This window comes from Oncorhynchus masou, chromosome 15 (genome assembly GCF_036934945.1).
Source record: "Oncorhynchus masou masou isolate Uvic2021 chromosome 15, UVic_Omas_1.1, whole genome shotgun sequence".
In the NCBI taxonomy this organism is placed as follows: Eukaryota; Metazoa; Chordata; class Actinopteri; order Salmoniformes; family Salmonidae; genus Oncorhynchus; species Oncorhynchus masou.
Genome location: NC_088226.1, coordinates 56,004,585 through 56,027,898, shown reverse-complemented (window position 1 = coordinate 56,027,898; position 23,314 = coordinate 56,004,585). Strand labels below are relative to the sequence as shown.

At 45.7% G+C, this 23,314-nt stretch overlaps 1 protein-coding gene across 6 annotated transcripts in view; it reads left to right on the top strand.

Moving 5' to 3' along the window:
* Positions 1–22,735, top strand: part of tle2a (TLE family member 2, transcriptional corepressor a) — a 52,212-nt gene extending 29,477 nt beyond the window's left edge. For 2 of the 6 annotated variants that reach the window (XM_064989753.1, XM_064989752.1), the window contains 17 exons: positions 10–54; positions 3,247–3,309; positions 6,550–6,624; positions 7,279–7,517; positions 7,773–7,833; positions 8,038–8,133; positions 8,260–8,304; positions 8,398–8,562; positions 9,144–9,303; positions 10,639–10,832; positions 12,715–12,794; positions 15,050–15,299; positions 15,661–15,908; positions 17,540–17,687; positions 20,256–20,406; positions 20,798–20,874; positions 21,070–22,735. In XM_064989753.1, coding sequence (XP_064845825.1) covers positions 10–54; positions 3,247–3,309; positions 6,550–6,624; positions 7,279–7,517; positions 7,773–7,833; positions 8,038–8,133; positions 8,260–8,304; positions 8,398–8,562; positions 9,144–9,303; positions 10,639–10,832; positions 12,715–12,794; positions 15,050–15,299; positions 15,661–15,908; positions 17,540–17,687; positions 20,256–20,406; positions 20,798–20,874; positions 21,070–21,177 — 2,205 coding nt within the window. In that variant the 3' untranslated portion in view covers positions 21,178–22,735. The remainder of the gene's footprint in view (positions 1–9; positions 55–3,246; positions 3,310–6,549; positions 6,625–7,278; positions 7,518–7,772; positions 7,834–8,037; positions 8,134–8,259; positions 8,305–8,397; positions 8,563–9,143; positions 9,304–10,638; positions 10,833–12,714; positions 12,795–15,049; positions 15,300–15,660; positions 15,909–17,539; positions 17,688–20,255; positions 20,407–20,797; positions 20,875–21,069) is intronic. The other 4 variants (XM_064989755.1, XM_064989758.1, XM_064989757.1 and 1 more) reach the window with 4 other exon arrangements.
* The last annotated feature ends 579 nt before the right edge of the window (positions 22,736–23,314 follow it).

Sequence of the window (23,314 nt, the reverse complement as noted above, 5' to 3'; positions counted from 1 at the left end):
TTTTTACAGTATTACGAGATGTCCTACGGCCTTAATATTGAAATGCACAAACAGGTGAGTACAACCGCCTTCCATTGTCATCTCTCCCCCTCTCCCTCCCTCCCTTTCTAGTCAATCTGGGTCTAGAGGAGTTATGTATGCTATGCTGCTGGGAGAATCTAGTGAACTGGCCTCCAGCACAAAATGCTAATCCGCCAAGGGTGGACCCATGACACTGTGCTGCTGTTGCATTAATAGGATCTGCAAACAGAATTCTTATTTCTAGACAGACAAGAGGAGAGATGTGCCCTTCCTAAAGCAGCTGGAGCATCCTCTTTACTCCCCTCAAACATTCTCTCTACCGCTGCTGACTTTACCCTCCTTCCTCTCTCCCTCTTTCTCTAACTTTCTCCTCCTCTGGATCTCCCTCCTCCTCTGGATCTCCCTCTTTCTCTCTAACTCTCTCTCCTCTCTCACTACCTCCTTTCTCTCTCTCTCTTTCTCTTTCTTTCTTTCTCTCTTTCTCTTTCTTTCTTTCTCTCTTTCTCTTTCTTTCTCTTTCTTTCTCTCTTTCTCTTTCTTTCTCTCTTTCTCTTTCTTTCTCTCTTTCTCTTTCTTTCTCTCTTTTTTTTCTCTCTCTTTCTCTTTCTCTCTCTCTCTCTCTCTCTTTCTCTCTCTCTCTCTTTCTCTCTCTTTTTCTCTCTTTCTCTCTCTCTCTCTCTTTCTCTCTCTTTCTTTTTCTCTCATTTTTCTCTCTCCCTTTTCTCTCTCCTTTTTCTCTCTCCTTTTTCTCTCTCCTTTTTCTCTCTCCTTTTTCTCTCTCCTTTTTCTCTCTCCTTTTTCTCTCCTTCTTTCTCTCTTTCTCTCTCTTTCTTTCTCTTTCTCTCTTTCTTTTTCTCTCTCTTTCTTTCTCTTTCTTTTTCTTTCTTTTTCTCTCTTTCTTTTTCTCTTTTTTTCTCTCTTTCTCTCTCTTTCTTTCTTTTTCTCTCTTTCTCTCTCTTTCTTTCTTTTTCTCTCTTTCTTTCTTTTTCTCTTCTCTCTCTTTCTTTCTTTTTCGCTCTCTCTTTCGCTCTCTCTCTCTTTCTTTTTCGCTCGCTCTTTTTCGCTCGCTCTTTTTCGCGCTCGCTCTTTTTCGCTCGCTTTTTCGCGCTCGCTCTTTCGCGCTCGCTCTTTCGCGCTCGCTCTTTCGCGCTCGCTCTTTCGCGCTCGCTCTTTCGCGCTCGCTCTTTCGCGCTCGCTCTTTCGCGCTCGCTCTTTCGCGCTCGCTCTTTCGCGCTCGCTCTTTCTCTCGCGCTCGCTCTTTCTCTCGCGCTCGCTCTTTCTCTCGCGCTCGCTCTTTCTCTCGCGCTCGCGCTTTCTCTCGCGCTCGCGCTTTCTCTCGCGCTCGCGCTTTCTCTCGCGCTCGCGCTTTCTCTCGCGCTCGCGCTTTCTCTCGCGCTCGCGCTTTCTCTCGCGCTCGCGCTTTCTCTCGCGCTCGCGCTTTCTCTCGCGCTCGCGCTTTCTCTCGCGCTCGCGCTTTCTCTCGCGCTCGCGCTTTCTTTCTTTCTCTGGCGCTCGCTCTTTCTTTCTCTCGCGCTTTCTTTCTTTCTCTCGCGCGCTTTCTTTCTTTCTTTCTCTCGCGCGCGCGCTTTCTTTCTTTCTCTCGCGCGCGCGCTTTCTTTCTCGCGCGCTTTCTTTCTTTCTCGCTCTTTCTTTCTTTCTTTTTCGCTCTTTCTTTCTTTCTCTCGCGCGCTTTCTTTCTTTCTCTCGCGCGCTTTCTTTCTTTCTCTCGCGCGCTTTCTTTCTTTCTCTCGCGCTCTTTCTTTCTTTCTCTCGCGCTCTTTCTTTCTTTCTCTCGCGCTCTTTCTTTCTTTCTCTCGCGCTCTTTCTTTCTTTCTCTCGCGCTCTTTCTTTCTCTCTCTCGCGCTCTTTCTCTCTCTCCCGCTCTTTCTCTCTCTCCCGCTCTTTCTCTCTCTCCCGCTCTTTCTCTCTCTCCCGCTCTTTCTCTCGCTCTTTCTCTCGCTCTTTCTTTTTCTCTCGCTCTTTCGCTCTCTTTTTCGCGCTCTTTTTCGCGCGCTCGCTCTTTCGCGCGCTCGCTCTTTCGCGCGCTCGCTCTTTCGCGCGCTCGCTCTTTTTCTCGCGCTCGCTCTTTTTCTCGCGCTCGCTCTTTTTCTCGCGCTCGCTCTTTTTCTCGCGCTCGCTCTTTTTCTCGCGCTCGCTCTTTCTCGCGCTCGCTCTTTCTCTTTCTTTCTCTCTTTCTCTCTCTCTCTCTCTCTCTCTCTCCTGCAGGTATACAGTCTATGCTGCTGAATTTCACTTTAAATCAGGTCACTGCCTTCGGAGCATCTGCTCTCTTCCTTCGTTTCGCCATCTCAATCGCTCTGATTTTGACAAGCCACACAAATCACCCTCCTTCCTTCTCTTTCTTTCTCTCTAGCTCTTCCTTCTCCCTATGCATCCTGCCTCATTGGCTGTCAATTCCTCAAGTGCACAAGAGCCTCCCCTTTCATCTCACTCTCCCATTTTGTTCTCCCCTCTTTATCCTCTTTCTCTTGCTCTCATTTTCATTCTCTCCCTCCCACCATGCTGCCCTTCTCTCCAATCTCCCTGGCTCCCTTTCTCCTGAAGATGACATTCAGTAGTTGGCGTTCTCTAACAAGAAATCATTGTGTTTCCCTGGGGAGGGAGCTGATGGATTTATGGAGAAGAGTGCTGAAGGGTGGGCACTGCCTGTCTGCAGAATAGAGGGAAGCGGATGGGGGGGGGCAAGAAGGAGAGGAAGAAGAGTGTGAAGGAGGTTGTGGGTGGGAGTTCACCACAGCATCAATAAATCACTTAGTAGAGAATGGTGTGGGGCTGTGTGGCCGGCCGGAGCGAGAGGAGAGAGGAAAGGCTAGCTGTCAGCAAGACTAATGACCCCCAGTCATAATGATGTTGTCATCATGATCTCTGCATGAATATCATTACTGGTCTTAACAGGTTTGCTGGGGGCCACCGCTAAGTTAATGAGGGGAGGGAGGGAGAGCTGTGTGGATCAGAGAGGCAAATGCCCATGGCTAAGCCCACTGACCCCCAGCAGGTAGGCACACACACAGATGCTGGCCATGAATATTTTAGCTGGGTTCCCTGGCAGTGTTTGGATTTGCATGGACCAGATGTGTGGAGCTGAAATATTTACCACACTCGCCCTCGCAGCCAGCCCTGCTAAGGTTTTGGGGTGTGTTTTGCTTTGATGAGCACACACAAAAACACTGTGTCCTCCCTCACACACTCTCTCTTTTTCTGCAGACGGAGATCGCCAAGCGCCTGAATGTGATCTGTGCCCAACTCATCCCTTTCCTGTCACAGGAGGTGACACACACATACACACAGTCATGCATATTAACACATCAGTAACACGTTCAGTATCTCTCTGACATCCACCCACAGACTGGTGCACATGCTCCTCGTAACAAAGAAGTCCCAGTATAACATTCAGACGTACAGTACCACCAGGAAGCAGACACATACATTAACACAGATGCTGTAACACAGAGTAAAAACATGAATATAAGTCCGATGATGATAGCGATTGCCCATTTACTGCTTATCACTTAGTAAGCATTTATTCTCATGACTTTGAAATGATTTCATTATTAAAATTATTATTTCATTCCAAGTCATCGTCTAATCTCTATAGAGCTGTTGCCTATGCTGTCTGACAAAATCACTATTTTAGTAGTTCTTCAGTCAGCTGTGCAGGCTGACTGTCATCGTTTCTTTCCTGCTCATCAACTTGGATAGAGTTAAGGATATGTTTAGCCTTATTCTAACACTGTTAACATGCACATTGCTCAGCTTGATGTATTTCGCATTTACAAGTGCTGAGACAAACAGACTTGGTTTCCCTTACAATCCCTTACAATAAATTTGACAGTCCTGTAACAGGTCATTTTTACAGAGTAAAATGTAAAAGAGAATGGTATCAACCTACAAGCCATGTGGTCAAAGTATTAAAATGAAACACTGATAAATAGGCATAACATTAGCTCATCATTACACTATTGTTGTTCTATATTAAATCAACTTCTTCACCCTCATCATTCAGTTAGGCCTCATTTAAATTTAATAGTGAAGTAACTCGCACAATTATCACCCATTCCATCTACAGTGGGGCAAAAAAGTATTTAGTCAGCCACCAATTGTTTGTTCTCCCACTTAAAAAGACGAGGCCTGTAATTTTCGTCATAGGTACACTTCAACTATGACTGACAAAATGAGAAAAAAAATCCAGGAAATCACATTGTAGGATTTTTTTAATGAATTTATTTGCAAATTATGGTGGAAAATAAGTATTTGGTCACCTACAAACAAGCAATATTTCTGACTCTCACAGACCTGTAACTTCTTTAAGAGGCTCCTCTGTCCTTCACTCGTTACCTGTATTAATGGCACCTGTTTGAACTTGTTATCAGTATAAAAGACACCTATCCACAACCTCAGTCACACTCCAAACTCCACTATGGCCAAGACCAAAGAGCTGTCAAAGGACACCAGAAACAAAATTGTGGACCTGCACCAGGCTGGGAAGACTGAATCTGCAATAGGTAAGCAGCTTGGTTTGAAGAAATAAACTGTGGGATCAATTATTAGGAAATGGAAGACATACAAGACCATTGATAATCTCCCTCGATCTGGGGCTCCACGCAAGATCTCACCCCGTGGGGTCAAAATGATCAGAAGAAGGGTGAGCAAAAATCCCAGAACCACACGGGGGGACCTAGTGAATGACCTGCAGAGAGCTGGGATCAAAGTAACAAAGTCTACCATCAGTAACACACTACGCCGCCAGGGACTCAAATCCTGCAGTGCCAGACGTGTCCCCCTGCTTAAGCCAGTACATGTCCATGCCCGTCTGAAGTTTACTAGAGAGCATTTGGATGATCCAGAAGAAGATTGGGAGAATGTCATATGGTCAGATGAACTCAAAATATAAGTTTTTGGTAAAAACTCAACTCGTCGTGTTTGGAGGACAAAGAATGCTGAGTTGCATCCAAAGAACACCATACCTACTGTGAAGCATGGGGGTGGAAACATTCTTTGGGGCTGTTTTTCTGCAAAGGGACCAGGACAACTGATCCATGTAAAGGAAAGAATGAATGGGGCCATGTATCGTGAGATTTTGAGTGAAAACCTCCTTCCATCAGCAAGGGCATTGAAGATGAAACGAGGCTGGGTCTTTCAGCATGACAATGATCCCAAACACGCAATGAAGGAGTGGCTTCGTAAGAAGCATTTCAAGGTCCTGGAGTGGCCTAGCCAGTCTCCAGATCTCAACCTCATAGAAAATCTTTGGAGGGAGTTGAAAGTCCGTTGCCCAGCAACAGCCCCAAAAGATCACTGCTCTAGAGGAGATCTGCATGGAGGAATGGGCCAAAATACCAGCAACAGTGTGTGAAAACCTTGTGAGGACTTATAGAAAATGTTTGACCTCTGTAAATGCCAGCAAAGTGTATATAACAAAGTATTGAGAAACTTTTGTTATTGACCAAATACATCATTTGCAAATAAATTCATTAAAAATCCTACAATGTGATTTTCTGGATGATTTTTTTTCTTCTCATTTGTCTGTCATAGTTGAAGTGATGATGATGATAATTACAGGCCTCATGTTTTTAAGTGGGGAACGTAAACAATTGGTGGCTCACTGAATACTTTTTTGCCCCACTGTATTTGTCATTCATTCAGTGGGCTGGGATCGTTTGCGTCGCTGGATAGTCAAGCATTATTCTAAAGGTCCACTGCAACATGTAGCACGTTTGTTTCCCTTACAATATATGTTATTAGTAATAAAGTTTGAGTAAATAAAAGTCCCATAACAGCTTCTTTTTACGAAGTAAAACGTAAAAGAGAATAGTATCAACCCACAAGACGTGTGAGCAAATTATTTGCTGCTGATAAAATAGGCATAACAAACTTCTCATTAGAGTATTGTCTTTCTAAATTAAATCAGCCTCTTCACCCTCCTTATCATTCAGTTAGGCTTAATTGAAAAATAAATTGTAGGGTAAGGTGCACAATTCCCGTTCATCCATTTGTCATTCATTCATTCATTCAGTGAGGTGAGAGAGAGGGACCCATTAGCGCCTGGCTGGGTACTAAGGATCTACAGTTAAGAATAGGTGTGGGGGAAAAAAGTAAAAAGACTGATTTCACAATTCTGACAAATGAGCAGTGTAAAATACAAATATTTAGGTAGTCGGGGAAGGAGCAGGACAAATTTGTTTTGGAGCCTTTTTTTTCATTTATTTACAAAATCAAACGTTGGTGGGTGTTGGCCTATGGTGGTTTTAGTGTTAACCGATTCACATGCTTTAAAAAAATAATGGTTCTGTTCCGGGAACAGTATTGATCAATTTTGTTTTTGGTTTGGGTTCTGTTCCTAAAATAATTGTTATTTTCCAGTTTTCGGTTCTGTTCCCTGAACCGGTTCCAACCCTTGCTATATATACCACATTTTTGTATTGAATGTATTTACATTTTGTTAAAATGCAGACTTTTATTTAAGTTTCTCCTCTCCCCATCTCACTGTTACCTTGGCTTGTCCCACAGCACCAACAACAGGTGGTCCAGGCCATGGAGCGCGCCAAGCAGGTGACTATGGGGGAGTTAAATGCATCGATAGGGGTACGTGGACTCCCTCCTCTACCTCATACAGTGTTTAACTCATCCTCTCATACATCTTTATTTCGGTTATTTTGTTTGTGCTTTCTGTGGGTAGCCAATTTCCCCTCCCCCCAGCATGCACACACAGGTTCACAAACATGCACACACACACAGACAGACAAATTGGTCACTTAGTGCAGGTCTGACTGGAACAGGCTGAGATGAGTGTTAGGAAATGGAGAGGGAGAAGAGAGAGGGATGAAAGATGACACTGTTTGTGTGTCTGCACAATGCTACTGCCGTGTGCCAAGAAACAACCCAATGGCCTCACCAAACCAGAGGACTTTCAAATTGCACATTGCATTGATTTTTACAGCCTGAGAAAAATATTTTAGTGTTATGTGAAGAACTACAATTATTTGAGAGATTCTGATTTTCTTGGCTTTTTTTCACATCTTTTTAACAATCATGCACTCCATGGATTGATTTTGTGGCAGTCTTCTCTCTCCTAGGGAGACCCTTCACTCTCCCTCCATCTTGGATGGCACGATGCATGGACTCCTGCATCACTGGAGACAGACCTCTTTCTGTATACCTCTCCCCCTTCAGCCCCTGTACAGCCCCCATCCAGCCCAGCTCTAACCCTGCATTGTCTTCTCTCTCTCCTTCTTTCAGCAACAGCTGCAGGCGCAGCACCTCTCCCAGCACGTGGCCCAGGGTTTGCAGGGTCTGCACAGTATGCAAATGGGGCCCCATCCTGGGGGCCTCCCTCACCCTGGCCTGGCACTGGGCGGAGGGTCCAGCCTCTTGGCTCTGTCTGGGGCCCTGGGGGCCCAGCTGGCTGCCAAGGAGGGCCACGAGAGGGCCCACCTGGAGGCTGCCGCTGCTGCAGCCGCCGCAGAGCACCACAGAGGTATGGGCTTGGACAGGGACAGGAAGGGGAGCAAGATCGAGAAGGGCGGGACTGGTAGGGATGGATTAGACTGAAAAAATAATTTGATGTGTAGGGTTTAGTCTAGGCTGGGGCTTGGCTAGATTGTTGGAGCTGATTGGGTTGGACTAATAATGTGTGAAATTGATAGTGATATACTAAAGAAATAGACATTTCAAGAAAATACCACGTGTGAGAATGGTGATAGTCATGTTGTATTGTGTTTGCTCTGTTTTGGCTGGCTGCGGGGACGCGGGGCGATGCTGCCCATCATGGACGTAGACCGTGAAGCGGGACCGGTGAGAACGCTACACCTGACTTCCCTACACCCAAGTACACTGCAATATAGTACACTTCAATCTCCCACAGACAATGAGCCCTGATTTTCTTTTTATTCTAATAATTTTTTCCCCCATCACATTTAGCCCGGGTGGTTATGAAGTTGACATGGTTTATACAGTTCCTCTCGCCTCATCGCCTTCTCTTCCTTCTCCCTCCCTCAGAGCTCTATGTCCAACGGGGATAAGGGCCGTACAGCAGACTACCTCAGCAACGGGAAGAAGAGGAGGGCAGACGAGAAGGAGTTCATGACGGACTATGTTAGTCTGCTTGCATCGCTGAAAAGTTGATTAGCAATATGTGTGCATTTGTCACATTAATTCAGTAATTAGGTGGGTGTGTGTACGTGCACATTTTTTAACTAATATCCCACATTTTGATTGCAGGGCAGCGATGCGGATAAGAGTGATGATAATTTGGTGGTGGATGAGGTGAGTTGGCCTGTCTTTGCATCTCAGTTCAAATCCCCTAAATCACTCTGATAATTGACTGATTCAGATTGATGAACCCCCCCCCCCCTCCAGGACCCCTCGTCCCCCCGCAGTGTCCACTCCTACTCGTCTCGAGAAAACGGCCTGGACAAGTTGCCCCCGTCTCGTAAAGACGCCCCTCCCCAGGCCAGCCCTGCGTCCCTGGCCTCCTCCAGCAGCCAAGCCTCCCCCTCCCGCAGCAAGGACCGGGAGCCACCGGTATGCTCCGCATCAGTCCATTACATGCCTTTTATTGTGAGACAAACGCACAGCTTCATACAGTTATGCCTGGGGTAAGATGAGTGCTTGTATGTATGGTGAGGCATGCTCAGCCCACACACTTAGTTCCAGCAATGGTCCTTCCATTCAGCCTCAACTCTGTGTCAAGGACGCTCACATCCCATGTGACTCTAGCCTTACTGAGCCTTAGTGAATTACTGCATTTCTACATGACCTCTCTACAGCATAGATTCTAGATACATAGAACAGCAGTGATACAGAAGCCATCTGTTAAATATTCCATTCCAAGTGGTTTCTCCATGTTGGGTGTCCTTCATGTAACTCCACAGCATTAGCACCTAGTGTCTCTCTGAGAACTGTGGTGTGATGGAAGGATATCTCACATTCACGTCACATGATCTCTTCTCTCACACCCTCTCATTCTCTTTCACACTTTTCAATCTTTACCTCCCTCCTCCTCTCCCCATCTCGCTCTCTCTACTTCCTTCCACCTCTTCCCCCATCTCTCTCTCTCTCGCTCTGCCTCTCTGTGTCTCGCTCTCTCTGTGTGTCTGTCTCAGAGGGAGAAGTCCAGTACCCCAGGTATGAAGCCAGGCACCCCCCACAGTTCCCAGGACTCCTCCACCCCCGGCCCCAGTGCACCCCCACAGTTCCGGCCCGTCCCTGGCAAACCTGGCGTTGACCCTCTGGGTAAAACCAAGAACATCATGGATCACATGTGTACTGAAGTTTTCACTAGGTTTTTTAATATCAGCCTTGATCATTGATTATCAGATTTTGACTGAAGCAGCCTACAGTTTCCATCTGCTTTCAGTATTTGAGTCCATGCATTAATCAAAATGGTAAGCCATGTTCCAACCATTTGAGCTATACAAAATGCCCTTGACATGGGTTACCTGATGTGTTTGTGAGAGATGTGCAGTTGTGTGGATTTTCAGCTGGGAGTTTAAGAGAGGACTCTGGCACTTTTATAATTATGCTGTGTCAGTCTATTGCAATGCATCAATCTCTCCTCCCAGCAGCTCCCATTCAGTAGTCAAGTGGCTCCACACTGCTGTGTGGCAGACCAGCCAGCAGAGTGCAGTAGTGCTCTTGTGATGTTCTCGTTTCTGTGGCAGAGAGCTATGCGTTTGAGCCTGTTTGATGTGGAACCCTACATAGAGTATCAGAGCTGGCTCCCAGGCTGGCTGTTTACACAGGGTCTCTGTCTTCTCTAACAGTGTTAACTCTATCAGCCACACTATTGGGAATGGTAATCATGTCCTTTCCCAAAGCAATACAAACTTCTCTTTGTGTCTCCATCTCTGTATTCATAGTTCTAAGGTAAACATCAGCTACTGGTCTCTGTTGGATTCTAGCTTTTCAATTTTTTTTTTTGCTTTTGTTGCTTTTCTCTCCAATTTCGTGATATCCAATTGGAAGTTAGTCTCGTCTCTGCAACTCCCGTATGGACTCAGGAGAGGCGATGGTCAAGAGCCATGTGTCCTCCGAAACACGACCCAACCAAGCCGCACTGCTTGACACAATCCCCGCGGAACCTGGCCAGCCACACCAATGTGTCGGAGGAAACGCCGTACACCTGGTGGCCGCCACAGGAGTCGCTAGAGCACGGTGGGACAAGGACATCCCTGCTGGCCAAAACCTCTCCTAACCCAGAGGGCCAATTGTGCGCCGCCCCAAGGGTCTCCCGGTCGCGGTCGGCTGCGACTGAGCCACTCGGGAGGCCCAGATTCTTTTGAAGGTTAATTTGCTTTGTAGCTTTATCGATTCTTAATCTTTTAAGTCATTTTACATTTTTTTTGCCTTTTTTCTCCCCAATTTGGTGGTATCCAATTGGTAGTTACAGCCTTGTCTCACGACACTGGGCCAATTGAGACGCCCAATCACAGCCGGTTGTGATCGAGGCCGGGATCGAACCCGGGTCTGTAGTGCCACCTCTCGCACTGCGATGCAGTGCCTTAGATGACTGCGCCACTCGGGAGGACCCCGATTCTTAATCTTATCTCCTCTCTCCCTCCCGCCCTCCTCTCTCCCCTTTTCTACTCTCCCCATCAGCTCTGGGTCTGAGGAACCCTCTGGCGGTGCAGGGAGCGTATCCCCCCGGGGCATTTAGCCTGCCCCCTCCAGGAGTGAACGGGGAGCTGGCAGGGGCAGCGGCAGCCTATGGGGCGGGGCTCCATCTGGTCTCCCCCCAGATGAACGGCTCTGCAGCCGCCGCCGCTGCAGCCGGATATGGACGATCACCAGTGGTGAGAGAGGGATGGGGTAGTGATGGAGGGAAGGTAAACGGAAAGAGCGAGAGGGAAACGGAATATATATACACACACACACACATACACACATACATACATACATACATACATACATACATACATACATACATACAGTTGAAGTCGAAGTTTACATACATCTTAGCCAAGTACATTTAACTCAGTTTTTCACAATTCCTGACATTTAATCCTAGTAAAAATTCCCTGTCTTAGGTCAGTTCGGATCACCACTTTATTTTAAGAATGTAAAATGTCAGAATAATAGTAGAGATTTACTTCAGCCTTTATTTCTTTCATCACATTCCCAGTGGGTCAGATACACTCAATTAGTATTTGGTAGCATTGTTTAACTTGGTCAAATGTTTTTGGTAGCCTTCCACAAGCTTCCCACAACAAGTTGGGTGAATTTTGGCCCATTTCTTCTGACAGAGCTGGTGTGACTGAGTCAGGTTTGTAGTTCTACTTTCAGTTCTACCGACAAATTTCTATAGGATTGAGGTCAGTGCCTTGTAATGGCCACTCCAATACCTTAACTTTGTTGTCCTTAAGCCATTTTGCTTGGGGTCATTGTCCATTTGGAATACCCACTTGCGACCAAGCTTTCACTTCCTGACTGATGTCTTGAGATGTTGCTTCAATATATCCACATAATATTCCTACCTCGTGATGCCATCTATTTTGTGAGGTGCACCAGTTCCTCCTGCAGCAAAGCACCCCCACAACATGATGCTGCCACCCCCGTGCTTCACGGTTGGGATGGCGTTCTTCAGCTTGCAAGCATCCCCCGTTTTCCTAAATACATAACGATGGTCATTATGGCCAAACAGTTATATTTTTGTTTCATCAGACCAGAGGACATTTCTCCAAAGTATGATGTCCCCATGTGCAGTTGCAAACCGTAGTCCAGCTTTTTTATGGCGGTTTTGGAGCAGTGGCTTCTTTTTTGCTGAGTGGTCTTTCAGGTTATGTCGATATAGGGCTCGTTTACTGTGGATATAGATACTTTTGTACCTGTTTCCTCCAGCATCTTCACAAGGTCCTTTGCTGCTGTTCTGGGATTGATTTGCACTTTTCGCACCAAAGTATGTTCATCTCTAGGAGACGGAACCTGTCTCCTTGCTGAGCGGGGTGACGGTTGCATGGTCCCATGGTGTTTATACTTGCATACTATTGTTTGTAGAGATGAACGTGGTACCTTGAGGTGTTTGGAGATTGATAGCAAGGATGAACCAGACTTTTGTTTCTGAGGTCGTAACTGATTTCTTTTGACTTCCCCATGATGCCAAGCAAAGAGGCACTGAGTTTGAAGGTAGGCCTTGAAATGCATCCACAGGTACACCTCCAATTGACTCAAATGATGTCAATAATCAGAAGCTTCTGAAGCCATAACATACTTTTCTGGAAATGTCCAAGCTGTTTAAAGGCACAGTCAACTTAGTGTATGTAAACTTCTGACCCAGTGGAATTGTGATACAGTGAATTATAAGTGAAATAATCTGTAAACAATTGTTGGAAAAATGACTTGTGTCCTGCACAAAGTTGATGTCCTAACCGACTTGTCAAAACGATAGTTGGTTAAACAAGAAATTTGTGAAGTGGTTGTAAAGTGAGTTTTTTTTTTTTTTTTTTTTTTTTTTTTTTTTTTTTAAACTTCCGACTTCAACTGTGCCTGTGTTCATGCACTTGCACACGAGTAGGCTTTTATTGAAAATGATATTACCTCATAAACCAGTTATATCTCTTCATGCTATCGATTGATTATTCACTGTGGGGAAACAGTACATTTCTAGTATGTGGTTGTAACTGCAGTTGTAACTGCTCTGTCAGATGCCTGAGCTGTCATTTTGTCCGTGTCCTCCAGGTGGGCTATGAGTCTCCTCACCCCCACATGAGGGTACCAGGGTTACCCGCCAGCCTGCAGTCCACTGCCTCAGGGAAACCGTGAGTACTGTTCTCTACAGTTCTCTCTGCCGCTGCTACCACAGCCACTTATACGGTCATCACACCCTCTAATTCTCTGACCACAGCACAATTTTACTGTTATGTCTTCATACTCGTTTGTTGCCTATTGTAGGCTTTTATTGTCTTGAGGGTAACCTCAAGCTTCAGCTTTGTTGAAGGCCCAGTGCAGTCAAAAAACTGCACACATTTTCCTGTGTTTTTATATATATTTTCACACGGAGGTTGGAATAATCAGCGGTGTGGACTCAGTTGCATGACTTGGACTCTATTCTCCAATTGCAAATTTGACTTGAGACTCGACTTGATAGCAAATAATGACTTGACTTGGAGCCTCAAGACTCTGCTTTGACTTGAGACTGATGACTTGAAATGATCTGGGCAGGTTTTGTAAAGTTTTGTCACTCATTTTGTGGCACGGTGTCTCTGATTACTCCTCACGCAGCCAGAGACAGTAGCTGCTGCATCGACTTGCAAAAGAAGTGGAACAGATTTTCTAGTGAAATATAAACTCTGCTCTCTGATTGGACCAGCTAACTGTTAGTCAACACATGTCAGGGTAGTGCAGTTGTTATCAAAGTGAGATGGTTTTGGGGGGTCGCGAGTGTGAAATTGAATGGAATAAATATATTTTTTTCATATTTTAATGGGTCACCATTTGTATTTTCTATATCTTTGTCCATTTGATCTGATTTATAATATAGGCCTAATGTATTGCACTAAATTGTCTCAAACTTCTCATCTGTGTTTCAGAACACAAAAATTGCATGTCTTGATTGTTGACCAGTCATCAGCATAGGCGCCCATAGGCGAGCACCCATACCCAGAGATTAGTGTCCAGAAAGCTCTTGCTTACTTTTCTCTGGCAAAAACAGAGTAGGCCTACGTTTTATATTATTCATATCAAATACCGTTTAGAAATCTACTACAGACACATTTTTGCAAGAATAATAACAGGCTACCTGGCGATATTTCAGATAGGCCTCGTTTGGGTGGCTACTGGCTATAGGTCTAAAGATGGCTGTAACATCGCACTGCCTTCAATATTATGGTATGAAGATGTAACATTCTGGCGATTGAATTATGGTATTTGTGAGGAAGTGGGTCTACCCAGTTGGCAACGAGCATTCGGCGGGCAGGCGGCCCTCAAGTGATAGGACGAGGCGCTGACAGACCGTGCTTTCCACCCTATCCTGCAACCCCCGCTGCATACAGTTAGGCCTTGTGATTCTGCTTGCTCTGGACAGAGACGTGAAATGATATCCCTGATATCCAGTTAATATTGGCTGCTAACATGAATGACTTTCAGATAAACTGCATTTTACAACCGGATTTGTGTCTTGCGTTTTGAAAATGCTTTGCCATTTATGTCTCTAATGACAGGTGATTATGCGCAGTGATTATGTGCACTCGTGTGCATGGGGGGGGTTGTGAGCTTTGAACCGCTGCTTTTTGGGGGTCGCGGGTCAAAATGTTTAGGACCGCTATAGGATCTGGTGCAGCGCAAACGTCAAATTGTAGGGAGAAAAGATTGACAAAAATATCCAGCTCCAAATATTGTTTGGTGACAATATTAACTGGTTACTTTGCAAGCTCACCAGCAATGGAGCGTCAATGAACAATTACTAGCATAGGCCTAGCTACTGTTCTTATGGTAAATTGATCATTTACTTATGAAGCTTGCATTTGGAATTGGTTATTAAACTTAATTCTTACATATCAAAATGTGTTAGACAAAATACTGAAACGGCCTGTCTGGTAGGTTCAACAAATAGACAGATTTGTAGTTGTACATACAAGTCATTGTATGTAAAGCGTTTTTTTGTTGTTGCTTGACTTGAGACTTGTCTTGACTCTTCTTAGAATGCACGACCTGGTCTTGACTGGACTCGTTCTACTTGGGACACAATTTGAGACTCTGACCTTGTGATTGGCTCTTGAGACTCTGACCTTGTGATTGGCATTTGAGCCAACTGATTGGCTCAAACGCATTAAGGAGGAGGAAATTGGACAAATTTAAAATGTATTTGATTTACTTAAACAATTATTTACTACAAGATTCCATATGTATTATTTCATAGTTTTGATGTCTTCACTATTATTCTACAATGTAGAAAATAGTACAAAATAAAGAAAAACCCTTAAATGAATAAGTGTTCTCGAATTTTTGACCGGTAGTGTATACAGTAATATTTTTGTTCTTCTCCTCCCTCTGTTTACCTCCTCTCTCTCACCAGTGCCTACTCTTTCCATGTAAGTGCGGATGGACAGATGCAGCCGGTGCCTTTCCCTCCAGACGCCCTGCTGGGCCCGGGCATCCCGCGGCACGCCCGGCAGATCCACACTCTGAACCATGGAGAGGTGGTGTGTGCCGTTACCATCAGCACCTCCACACGCCACGTCTACACCGGCGGCAAGGGGTGTGTCAAGGTGTGGGACATCAGCCAGCCTGGCAGCAAGAGTGCCATGGCCCAGCTCGACTGTCTGGTGAGTGGAGAGACACACTCTGCTTAGAGACACAAACACACTAACACCAAAGAGATAGCAAAGGAAGGACTCACTCAAACAGTGGTCATGTAAGGACAACTTAAAGTGATAGGCATTTTATTTTTATTTTTTTAATACTTTACAGTGTACATGAAAAATGTATGTACCAAGTTGTCTTGAAGGGAAATGTTGCTGGGTGGTAATGTTTTACTCTGGTGGTACTGCTGCGGCTGCAATCCTTAGAGGACTTAATTCTGCTGCGGTCATATTATTAATAGTTGTGAATTTTATGTTGCCCACTGCACACTGACACATTTGCACCCTATAATTACTGGAGTTATTTTCAATGTTACCCAATCAGAATAGGGATAACTACATCCGCTCCTGCAAACTCCTCCCTGATGGCCGGACCCTCATCGTTGGAGGCGAGGCCAGCACACTGTCAATCTGGGACTTGGCCACACCCACTCCCCGCATCAAGGCGGAGTTGACGTCTTCTGCCCCGGCCTGCTACGCTCTGGCCATTTCCCCCGACAACAAGGTCTGCTTCTCCTGCTGCAGCGACGGAAACATTGTAGTCTGGGACCTGCACAACCAGACCCTGGTTAGGTAAGGAGAGGAGAACGAGCGGGGGATAAAGAGGAAGATGAGGCTAGGAGAGGGGGGAAATATTGTGGTATGGGACCAGCACAACCAGATCCTGGGCAGAAGAGGAGGAGAAGGAGGGTAGTGTAGGGCTGGAGGAGGAGGGTAGTGTAGGGCTGGAGGAGGAGGGTAGTGTAGGGCTGGAGGAGGAGGGTAGTGTAGGGCTGGAGGAGGAGGGTAGTGTAGGGCTGGAGGAGGAGGGTAGTGTAGGGCTGGAGGAGGAGGGTAGTGTAGGGCTGGAGGAGGAGGGTAGTGTAGGGCTGGAGGAGGAGGGTAGTGTAGGGCTGGAGGAGGAGGGTAGTGTAGGGCTGGAGGAGGAGGGTAGTGTAGGGCTGGAGGAGAAGGAGGGTAGTGTAGGGCTGGAGGAGAAGGAGGGTAGTGTAGGGCTGGAGGAGAAGGAGGGTAGTGTAGGGCTGGAGGAGAAGGAGGGTAGTGTAGGGCTGGAGGAGAAGGAGGGTAGGGCTGGAGGAGAAGGAGGGTAGGGCTGGAGGAGAAGGAGGGTAGGGCTGGAGGAGAAGGAGGGTAGGGCTGGAGGAGAAGGAGGGTAGGGCTGGAGGAGAAGGAGGGTAGGGCTGGAGGAGAAGGAGGGTAGGGCTGGAGGAGGGGGGAGGGCTGGAGGGGGAGGGGGTAGGGCTGGAGGAGGGGGGTAGGGCTGGAGGAGGAGGGGGTAGGGCTGGAGGAGAAGGGGGGTAGGGCTGGAGGAGAAGGGGGGTAGGGCTGGAGGAGAAGGGGGTAGGGCTGGAGGAGGGGGGGGTAGGGCTGGAGGAGGGGGGTAGGGCTGGAGGAGGGGGGGGGTAGGGCTGGAGGAGAGGGGGGGGTAGGGCTGGAGGAGAGGGGGGTAGGGCTGGAGGAGGGGGGAGGGGTAGGGTAGGGCTGGAGGAGGGGTAGGGTAGGGCTGGAGGAGGGGGGTAGGGCTGGAGAAGGAGGGTAGGGCTGGAGAAGGAGGGTAGGGCTGGAGGGTAGGGCTGGAGGAGGGGGGTAGGGCTGGAGGAGGGGGTAGGGCTGGAGGAGGAGGGGGTAGGGCTGGAGAAGGAGGGTAGGGCTGGAGGAGGGGGGGTAGGGCTGGAGGAGGGGGGTAGGGCTGGAGGAGGGGGGTTAGGGCTGGAGGAGGGGGGTAGGGCTGGAGGAGGGGGGGGTAGGGCTGGAGGAGGGTAGGGCTGGAGGAGGAGGAGGAGGGTAGGGTAGGGCTGGAGGAGGAGGGTAGGGTAGGGCTGGAGGAGGAGGAGAGTAGGGTAGGGCTGAAGGAGGAGGAGAAGGGTAGGGTGGAGCTGGAGAAGAGGAGGGTAGGGTAGGGCTGAAGGAGGAGGAGAAGGGTAGGGTGGAGCTGGAGAAGAGGAGGGTAGGGCTGGAGAAGAGGAGGGTAGGGTAGGGCTGGAGAAGAGGAGGGTAGGGTAGGGCTGGAGAAGAGGAGGAGAAGGAGGGTAGGGTAGGGCTTGAGAGGAGAGTGCATAAGAATAGAGTGAGAGGGTAGGGCAGGAGAGTGGAGAGGAGGGGAGAAGGGTAGAGGGGAAGAGAGCAGGGCAGTGGGCTAAATGACTATGGATCACATGTGAATGGCTCTGGGTTGATTTTGATTGTATCTCTGTGCTCCCCAGGCAGTTCCAGGGCCACACTGACGGGGCCAGCTGTATTGACATCTCCAACGATGGGACCAAACTGTGGACGGGGGGGCTGGACAACACAGTACGTTGCTGGGACCTGAGAGAGGGACGACAGCTGCAGCAGCACGACTTCACCTCACAGGTACTGACACCAACTGAGACTAGATCAGGGCCAGTATTCACAGTGTCTCAGAGTATAAAATTGATTCTAAGAATATACTGAGAATATACATTTTACCCCTACTTTTATGAGTGAAAATAAAATCTCTGCATGAAGCCTCCTTCGTCATAACAGTCCCACCCTGTCAACATGTATTTAGGACACCTCATGAGCTGTCCTAAACAGTTAAGTTACCAGCAGGTGTCTTGATAATAGAAAAATGCAGTGAGTCAGTGGTTCCTGCGCCACATGCAACTGCTTTGGAGTTGTTGAAAGAGTGTTTTGATATTTCTATATGATCAATCCATATACAATCTAGGTCTGTGTACAACAGTAGACTTATCTCTTGTGCTCTAGACAATGATTTCACAAGATATGCCGAGATACTTAGAACCATAAGGCTAATAAATAATAAATCTTCTTTTTGATTATTTAATTAAACTACATACGTGTTATTTCAAGTTATCCTTTTAGAGCGCAATTTCACATTGTAAAGAAAAATGTTAACTTTGATTGTTCGAAGAACATTCTAGACCTTTCAAATGATTTATATAGCATTATCGGTAAGTGACTTGATGGCTACTGTGCCAAAGCAATTTAGTTGTGTTAATATAATGGTAATATAAAAAATTCCACTTAATAACCATCAGTTAGTTAAAAAAAAGGTTGGCCTCTTTGTTTTCTGTTTTTTTAAAATAATTTTTATTTTATTTTACATATTTTGGATATTAATTGCTCTTCAACTATAACCTAATATTAGATGAAGGCTACCTGGGTGAACAAATAACCTGTTGCATACCTTTGTTTATTAAATAATTTAAAAAGTATCAACACACCTGTGTGAAAGTAATTGCCTCTTTACACTCAATAACTGGTTGTGCTACCTTTTAGGAAGCGTTTGGTTGCAGTCATTGCAGCTATAGTTCATCAGTCTCTCACATCGCCGTGGAGGAATTTTGGCCCACTCTTCCATGCAGAACTGCTTTAACTCAGCGAAACAACATTTGTCGGCTATCGAGTACTACCTGCTCATTTCAGGTCCTGCCACAACATTTCAATCAGGTTTAGGTCTGGACTTTGACTAGGCAATTCCAGGTTTCTTTTTAGCCATTCTGATGTAGACTTGCTTTTGTGTGTTGAATCATTGTCTTGCTGCATGGCCCAGCTGCGCTTCAGCTTAACCATGAATTCTACTTTGTATCAATTCTCTGATACACAGCAGAATTCATGGTTCTTTCAAGGAGGGCAAGTTGTCCATGTCCTGAGGCAGCAAAGCATCCCCAAACCATCACACTACCACAACGCTGGATCCAAAAAGTAACATTGAATCTGTATAGTGTGATCATCCAGGTGCTTCCTGGCAAACTTGGATGACATGGGTCCCATTATGCCTGGCGAAAACCAAACACTGCATTCCGCAGTAAGAACCTCATACCAACGGTCAAGTATGGTGGTGGTAGAGTGACGGTTTGGGGACCTGGAAGACTTATGTATGTTTTGAAACGTGCTATAGAGATCACAGCTGGCGTTGCCATATCGCGAGTGGTTATTCCCTATTTAAAACAATGTCAATGAGCGTCATCGCTGTCTTTTCTTTGCAGTAACTTTTGTGATTACCAGCTGAGATAAACCTGTGTTGATTTTACTCCTGGCTCAGAGTTTGTCTGAGCAGTGTCTTAACATCATCCTAAAACCTAATCTGAGCTTTGAGTGTTTTTAGTCTTAACATGATTCCTAAAACTTTTTCTGAGATGCTATGTGGATACAGCCCCAGTACTGTACTTCACTTGTTAATATATATGGAGTGGCTGCGTTTCCGGATTTTCTGGAACCCGATTTGCCGTAGCTAAATATGGAGATTTATGCGCATGTGAAGTACTTTTTAAATTTACGTACTTCTGCCCACTCCGCTGCCTATGTAGCGGCTCTCAGTAGTGATTGGAAGTTTGGATCTTTTTACTGACTCCAATCTTTTCAACTCATTCAGTCAAAATAACATCTTTCAACTCATTTAATTTGATTCAGTAATGCTCAGAGCACGCAGGACCCCCCCCCCCCCACCGGCAAACTTAAAACTGGAATCTTGCTTCTAGTTCACTGTTGGAGGCTTATTGTAGCTGTCATTTGTGACTGTTTGAAGCACGCTTTTATAAGTATCAATGCACATATGATTATTTATTGATGGCTTTGAAACGAGGTCTAGTTGTGGCCACAAAGGACTAGATTGTGAACGACTTTTGGCGGAATGCTTTCGGCTTGACTGCCGCGAGGGAGATTAGCACAATATCGTTTGAACTGCAGCAGCTCCCCAAATGAATTGTTTGAGTGTTGAGCAGAGGCGGGTGTTTGCTTTGGTTCTACAAAGCTGTGTCCATCGATAACATTCGCTAATCAATTAATTGCGTTCATTCTTGCACCATGTGATCAATTATCAGTTCTAAACATGTACTTTTCTTTGTCAAACTGTATCCACAGCCTAATATACAAGACCTGTTGCTCCATTCAGTCGTGTAATGAGCTAGTTCTCTCTCATCCTCTCCCTCCCTCCAGATCTTTTCTTTGGGCTACTGTCCTACAGGAGAGTGGCTGGCAGTGGGCATGGAGAGCAGTAACGTAGAAGTGCTGCATGTCTCCAAACCAGACAAGTACCAGCTGCACCTCCATGAGAGCTGTGTGCTCTCCCTCAAGTTTGCCTACTGTGGTACGTACCACACTGCTAATTGTTCCATTCAAATGTTTTCTTGTGTGATCTTGAGGACAAAATAAAATTTTCAGTCATTTAGCAGACTCTTATTCAGAGCGACACACAATTAGTGCATTCATAGCTAGGTGGGACAACCACATATCTCATTCATAGTAAGTACATTTTCCTTCAGTAAAGTATCTATGAGCAAAAGGCTAGTAGGAAAATAAGAAAAAGGGAGGGAGACTTATTTAAGATACTCTTTTGAATAGGTAGGGTTAGCCTGAAATGACTGTGGCTCACAAAGCAGACGTCTCTTTCTCCCCGTATGCAACAAACTAGCCATCCCTCTGTCATGCTGCATCTCCTCTGCCCATCTCCCATTGTGTGTGTGTCTTTGGTTCTGCAGGCAAATGGTTTGTGAGCACAGGCAAAGATAACCTTCTGAACGCATGGCGGACACCCTATGGATCAAGCATATTCCAAGTAGGTCCCCGCTTTGATTTACTACTGGTTTGTGCCTTAAACTTTCACTAGAGAAATTCTATTTCAAATGCATTTGTTGGAATTCTAGTTAATTAAGCCATTTATTATATTAATCACTTTTTTTATAATGATATTGTCTCTGAATATGGCGCGTGTGTGTGTAACTTTTATTTTTTACCATTTTTGTTTCTCCAGTCAAAGGAGTCGTCTTCTGTGCTCAGCTGTGACATCTCCCCTGATGACCAGTTCATTGTGACAGGCTCGGGTGACAAGAAGGCCACTGTGTACGAAGTCATCTACTGATGAGGGAGCACTCTGATTGGATAAAGTGGGGGTGAGGCTCCCTTGGCGCACCAATGGACTGTAAAGAGAGTGGTGGGCGTCGTGGAGACCAGAGACACATTGTACTTTGTTTTATTTACTTTCGTAAAGGATGCAGATGAGGGTGAAGTCGAATATCTGGAACTTTGACCTTAAAAAAAATATACTCAGAAAAAGCTGGTAGTCGAGCGACACAAAACGTGGGATTCCTCCAAAGACCTCTGATTTTCCCTCACCTTTTTTCTCTTTTTTTTACAAAATGAAAAAACATATTTTTTTAGCCTTAGAATTCATGACGAGCAGTAGGACCATGATGTGTGCACAGAGGGAGATAAGGGGGTTGTGAGTGCTGGGGGGGTGTGTGTGTGTGTGTGTGGGTGACTACAGTTTTGTGTGTAGCCTTACCCAGTCTCTGCTCGTATCACTGTCTGTCTGTACTCATCTCGCAGATGGCATGGCGGACAGACAGTTTGCTGTGAGATTCCAATGACTAAAGGTGGTTAGATTCAGCAGCAATATGATTGTATTGTAATACATGATAAAAGGACAGAACACTATCCAGAATACAAAACTAAAATTTGTGTTCACAGTATTCTGCAATTTCAGGGAAATGGCTACTTACATCAACATTCAACAATTACATGTTTTCTATTGTATTTGTTAGGGCACATAGACAGGTATTTTCACTACTGCATCGTGACCTTTGAACTCAGTATATATCAACTGTAAATAAAGCTCTCTGAAGGCAAAAAAAAAGACATTCGTGGGTCGGATTTGCTTAGAGCCGAGGATAAAAAGAAATGGAAAAACAACTAAATTGTATGATGGTTTGTACATTGTAGTTGAGTAACTTTTCAGTGCATATTCCCAAGAGCAGCAGGACTGTGACTAACCACCATACAGGGCTGATGGGTCTGGAAAGGTTGGTAAGATGTCTGCAGCCACACAGCTTAGTGGGAGCTTTGATATGAGTCTGGCTGACTGTCTGCTGCTTTTAATGTCATTGAGTCCTTAACTGGAAGTGTGGCTGAGGAGGACCTGCCACTAACTTCAGTGTCCTCTCAACCCTTCCCTACACACCCTGTGTATTCGCTCTCTTTAGTACAGCTTTGCTCAGAACAGAAGCCTCAACCATGAGTAGGTCTCATATCCAAAGGTGGACATGTTCCATGAGTGGGGAGTTCTGCATGTGTACAGATGGATAATGATAACACAATGTGTTCAAAGCTACTGTGTGCCCCCCTGTAAAATCTGAATGGTCTGAAGAGTACTTGTTGCATATAGCAGCGATGTCATGGAGGCCCATGTCTTTATAATGTACTCATTAGGAGTGGGATGAAGTGGCCCTGGCCTAGACATTTACCTGGAGGAGCTGGTGATTTATGGGATGATGGAGGTATTCTCTAGATGGGGAGCTGGTGTGTACTGGCCAAGGAATGGACCTGTGGGCTAGGTGAAAGACGTTAGGGCTGGGGGAATGATGTGGGCAAGAGTAGATCTAGGTGATGTAATGAAGACCAATAAACTATTTTGTATGGTTCTTGGTGTGTTCATACTGTACTGCATGTTTCCAACATTCTAAACTGCATTCAATAAGAAAAATGAATACTCAGCAGGCACTTAAAAGGTGAACACTTTATTTTTCCAGTCGTAGTATTTCTTGTAGAACACGTGGGAAATTCATTAGAAAGGAAAACAATTCATTTATTACTTTTTAATTTCATTGGCTTTAAGTCATTAAATAAGAGCACTATTCAATCCGTAGCGCTGAAGAGCTGTGCTACAGTGCGGTACAAATTTAAACGCAATGTTCCCACTTTCAAGGAGACTTAACGATAAAAAAACGGCATATGTCAGCGCAATTGAAGATGGCCTTTAAATTACAATCGCGCTACGGATTGAATCGAGCACTTAAAACAAGTCATTAACTGTCGTAACAGAGAAAGCAGGGGCTGTGAAGGTTTTACTGACAGTGACCACGTTTACATGCACACCAATATCCCATTATTCTGGATACTTAAGTATTTTGTTTCTAAGTAGATACATAATGGGATATGTTTTACAATAACCCGAAAAAGCTTGTATCCCGGTTCTGAGAACCAGATAAGATGCCTGGGAT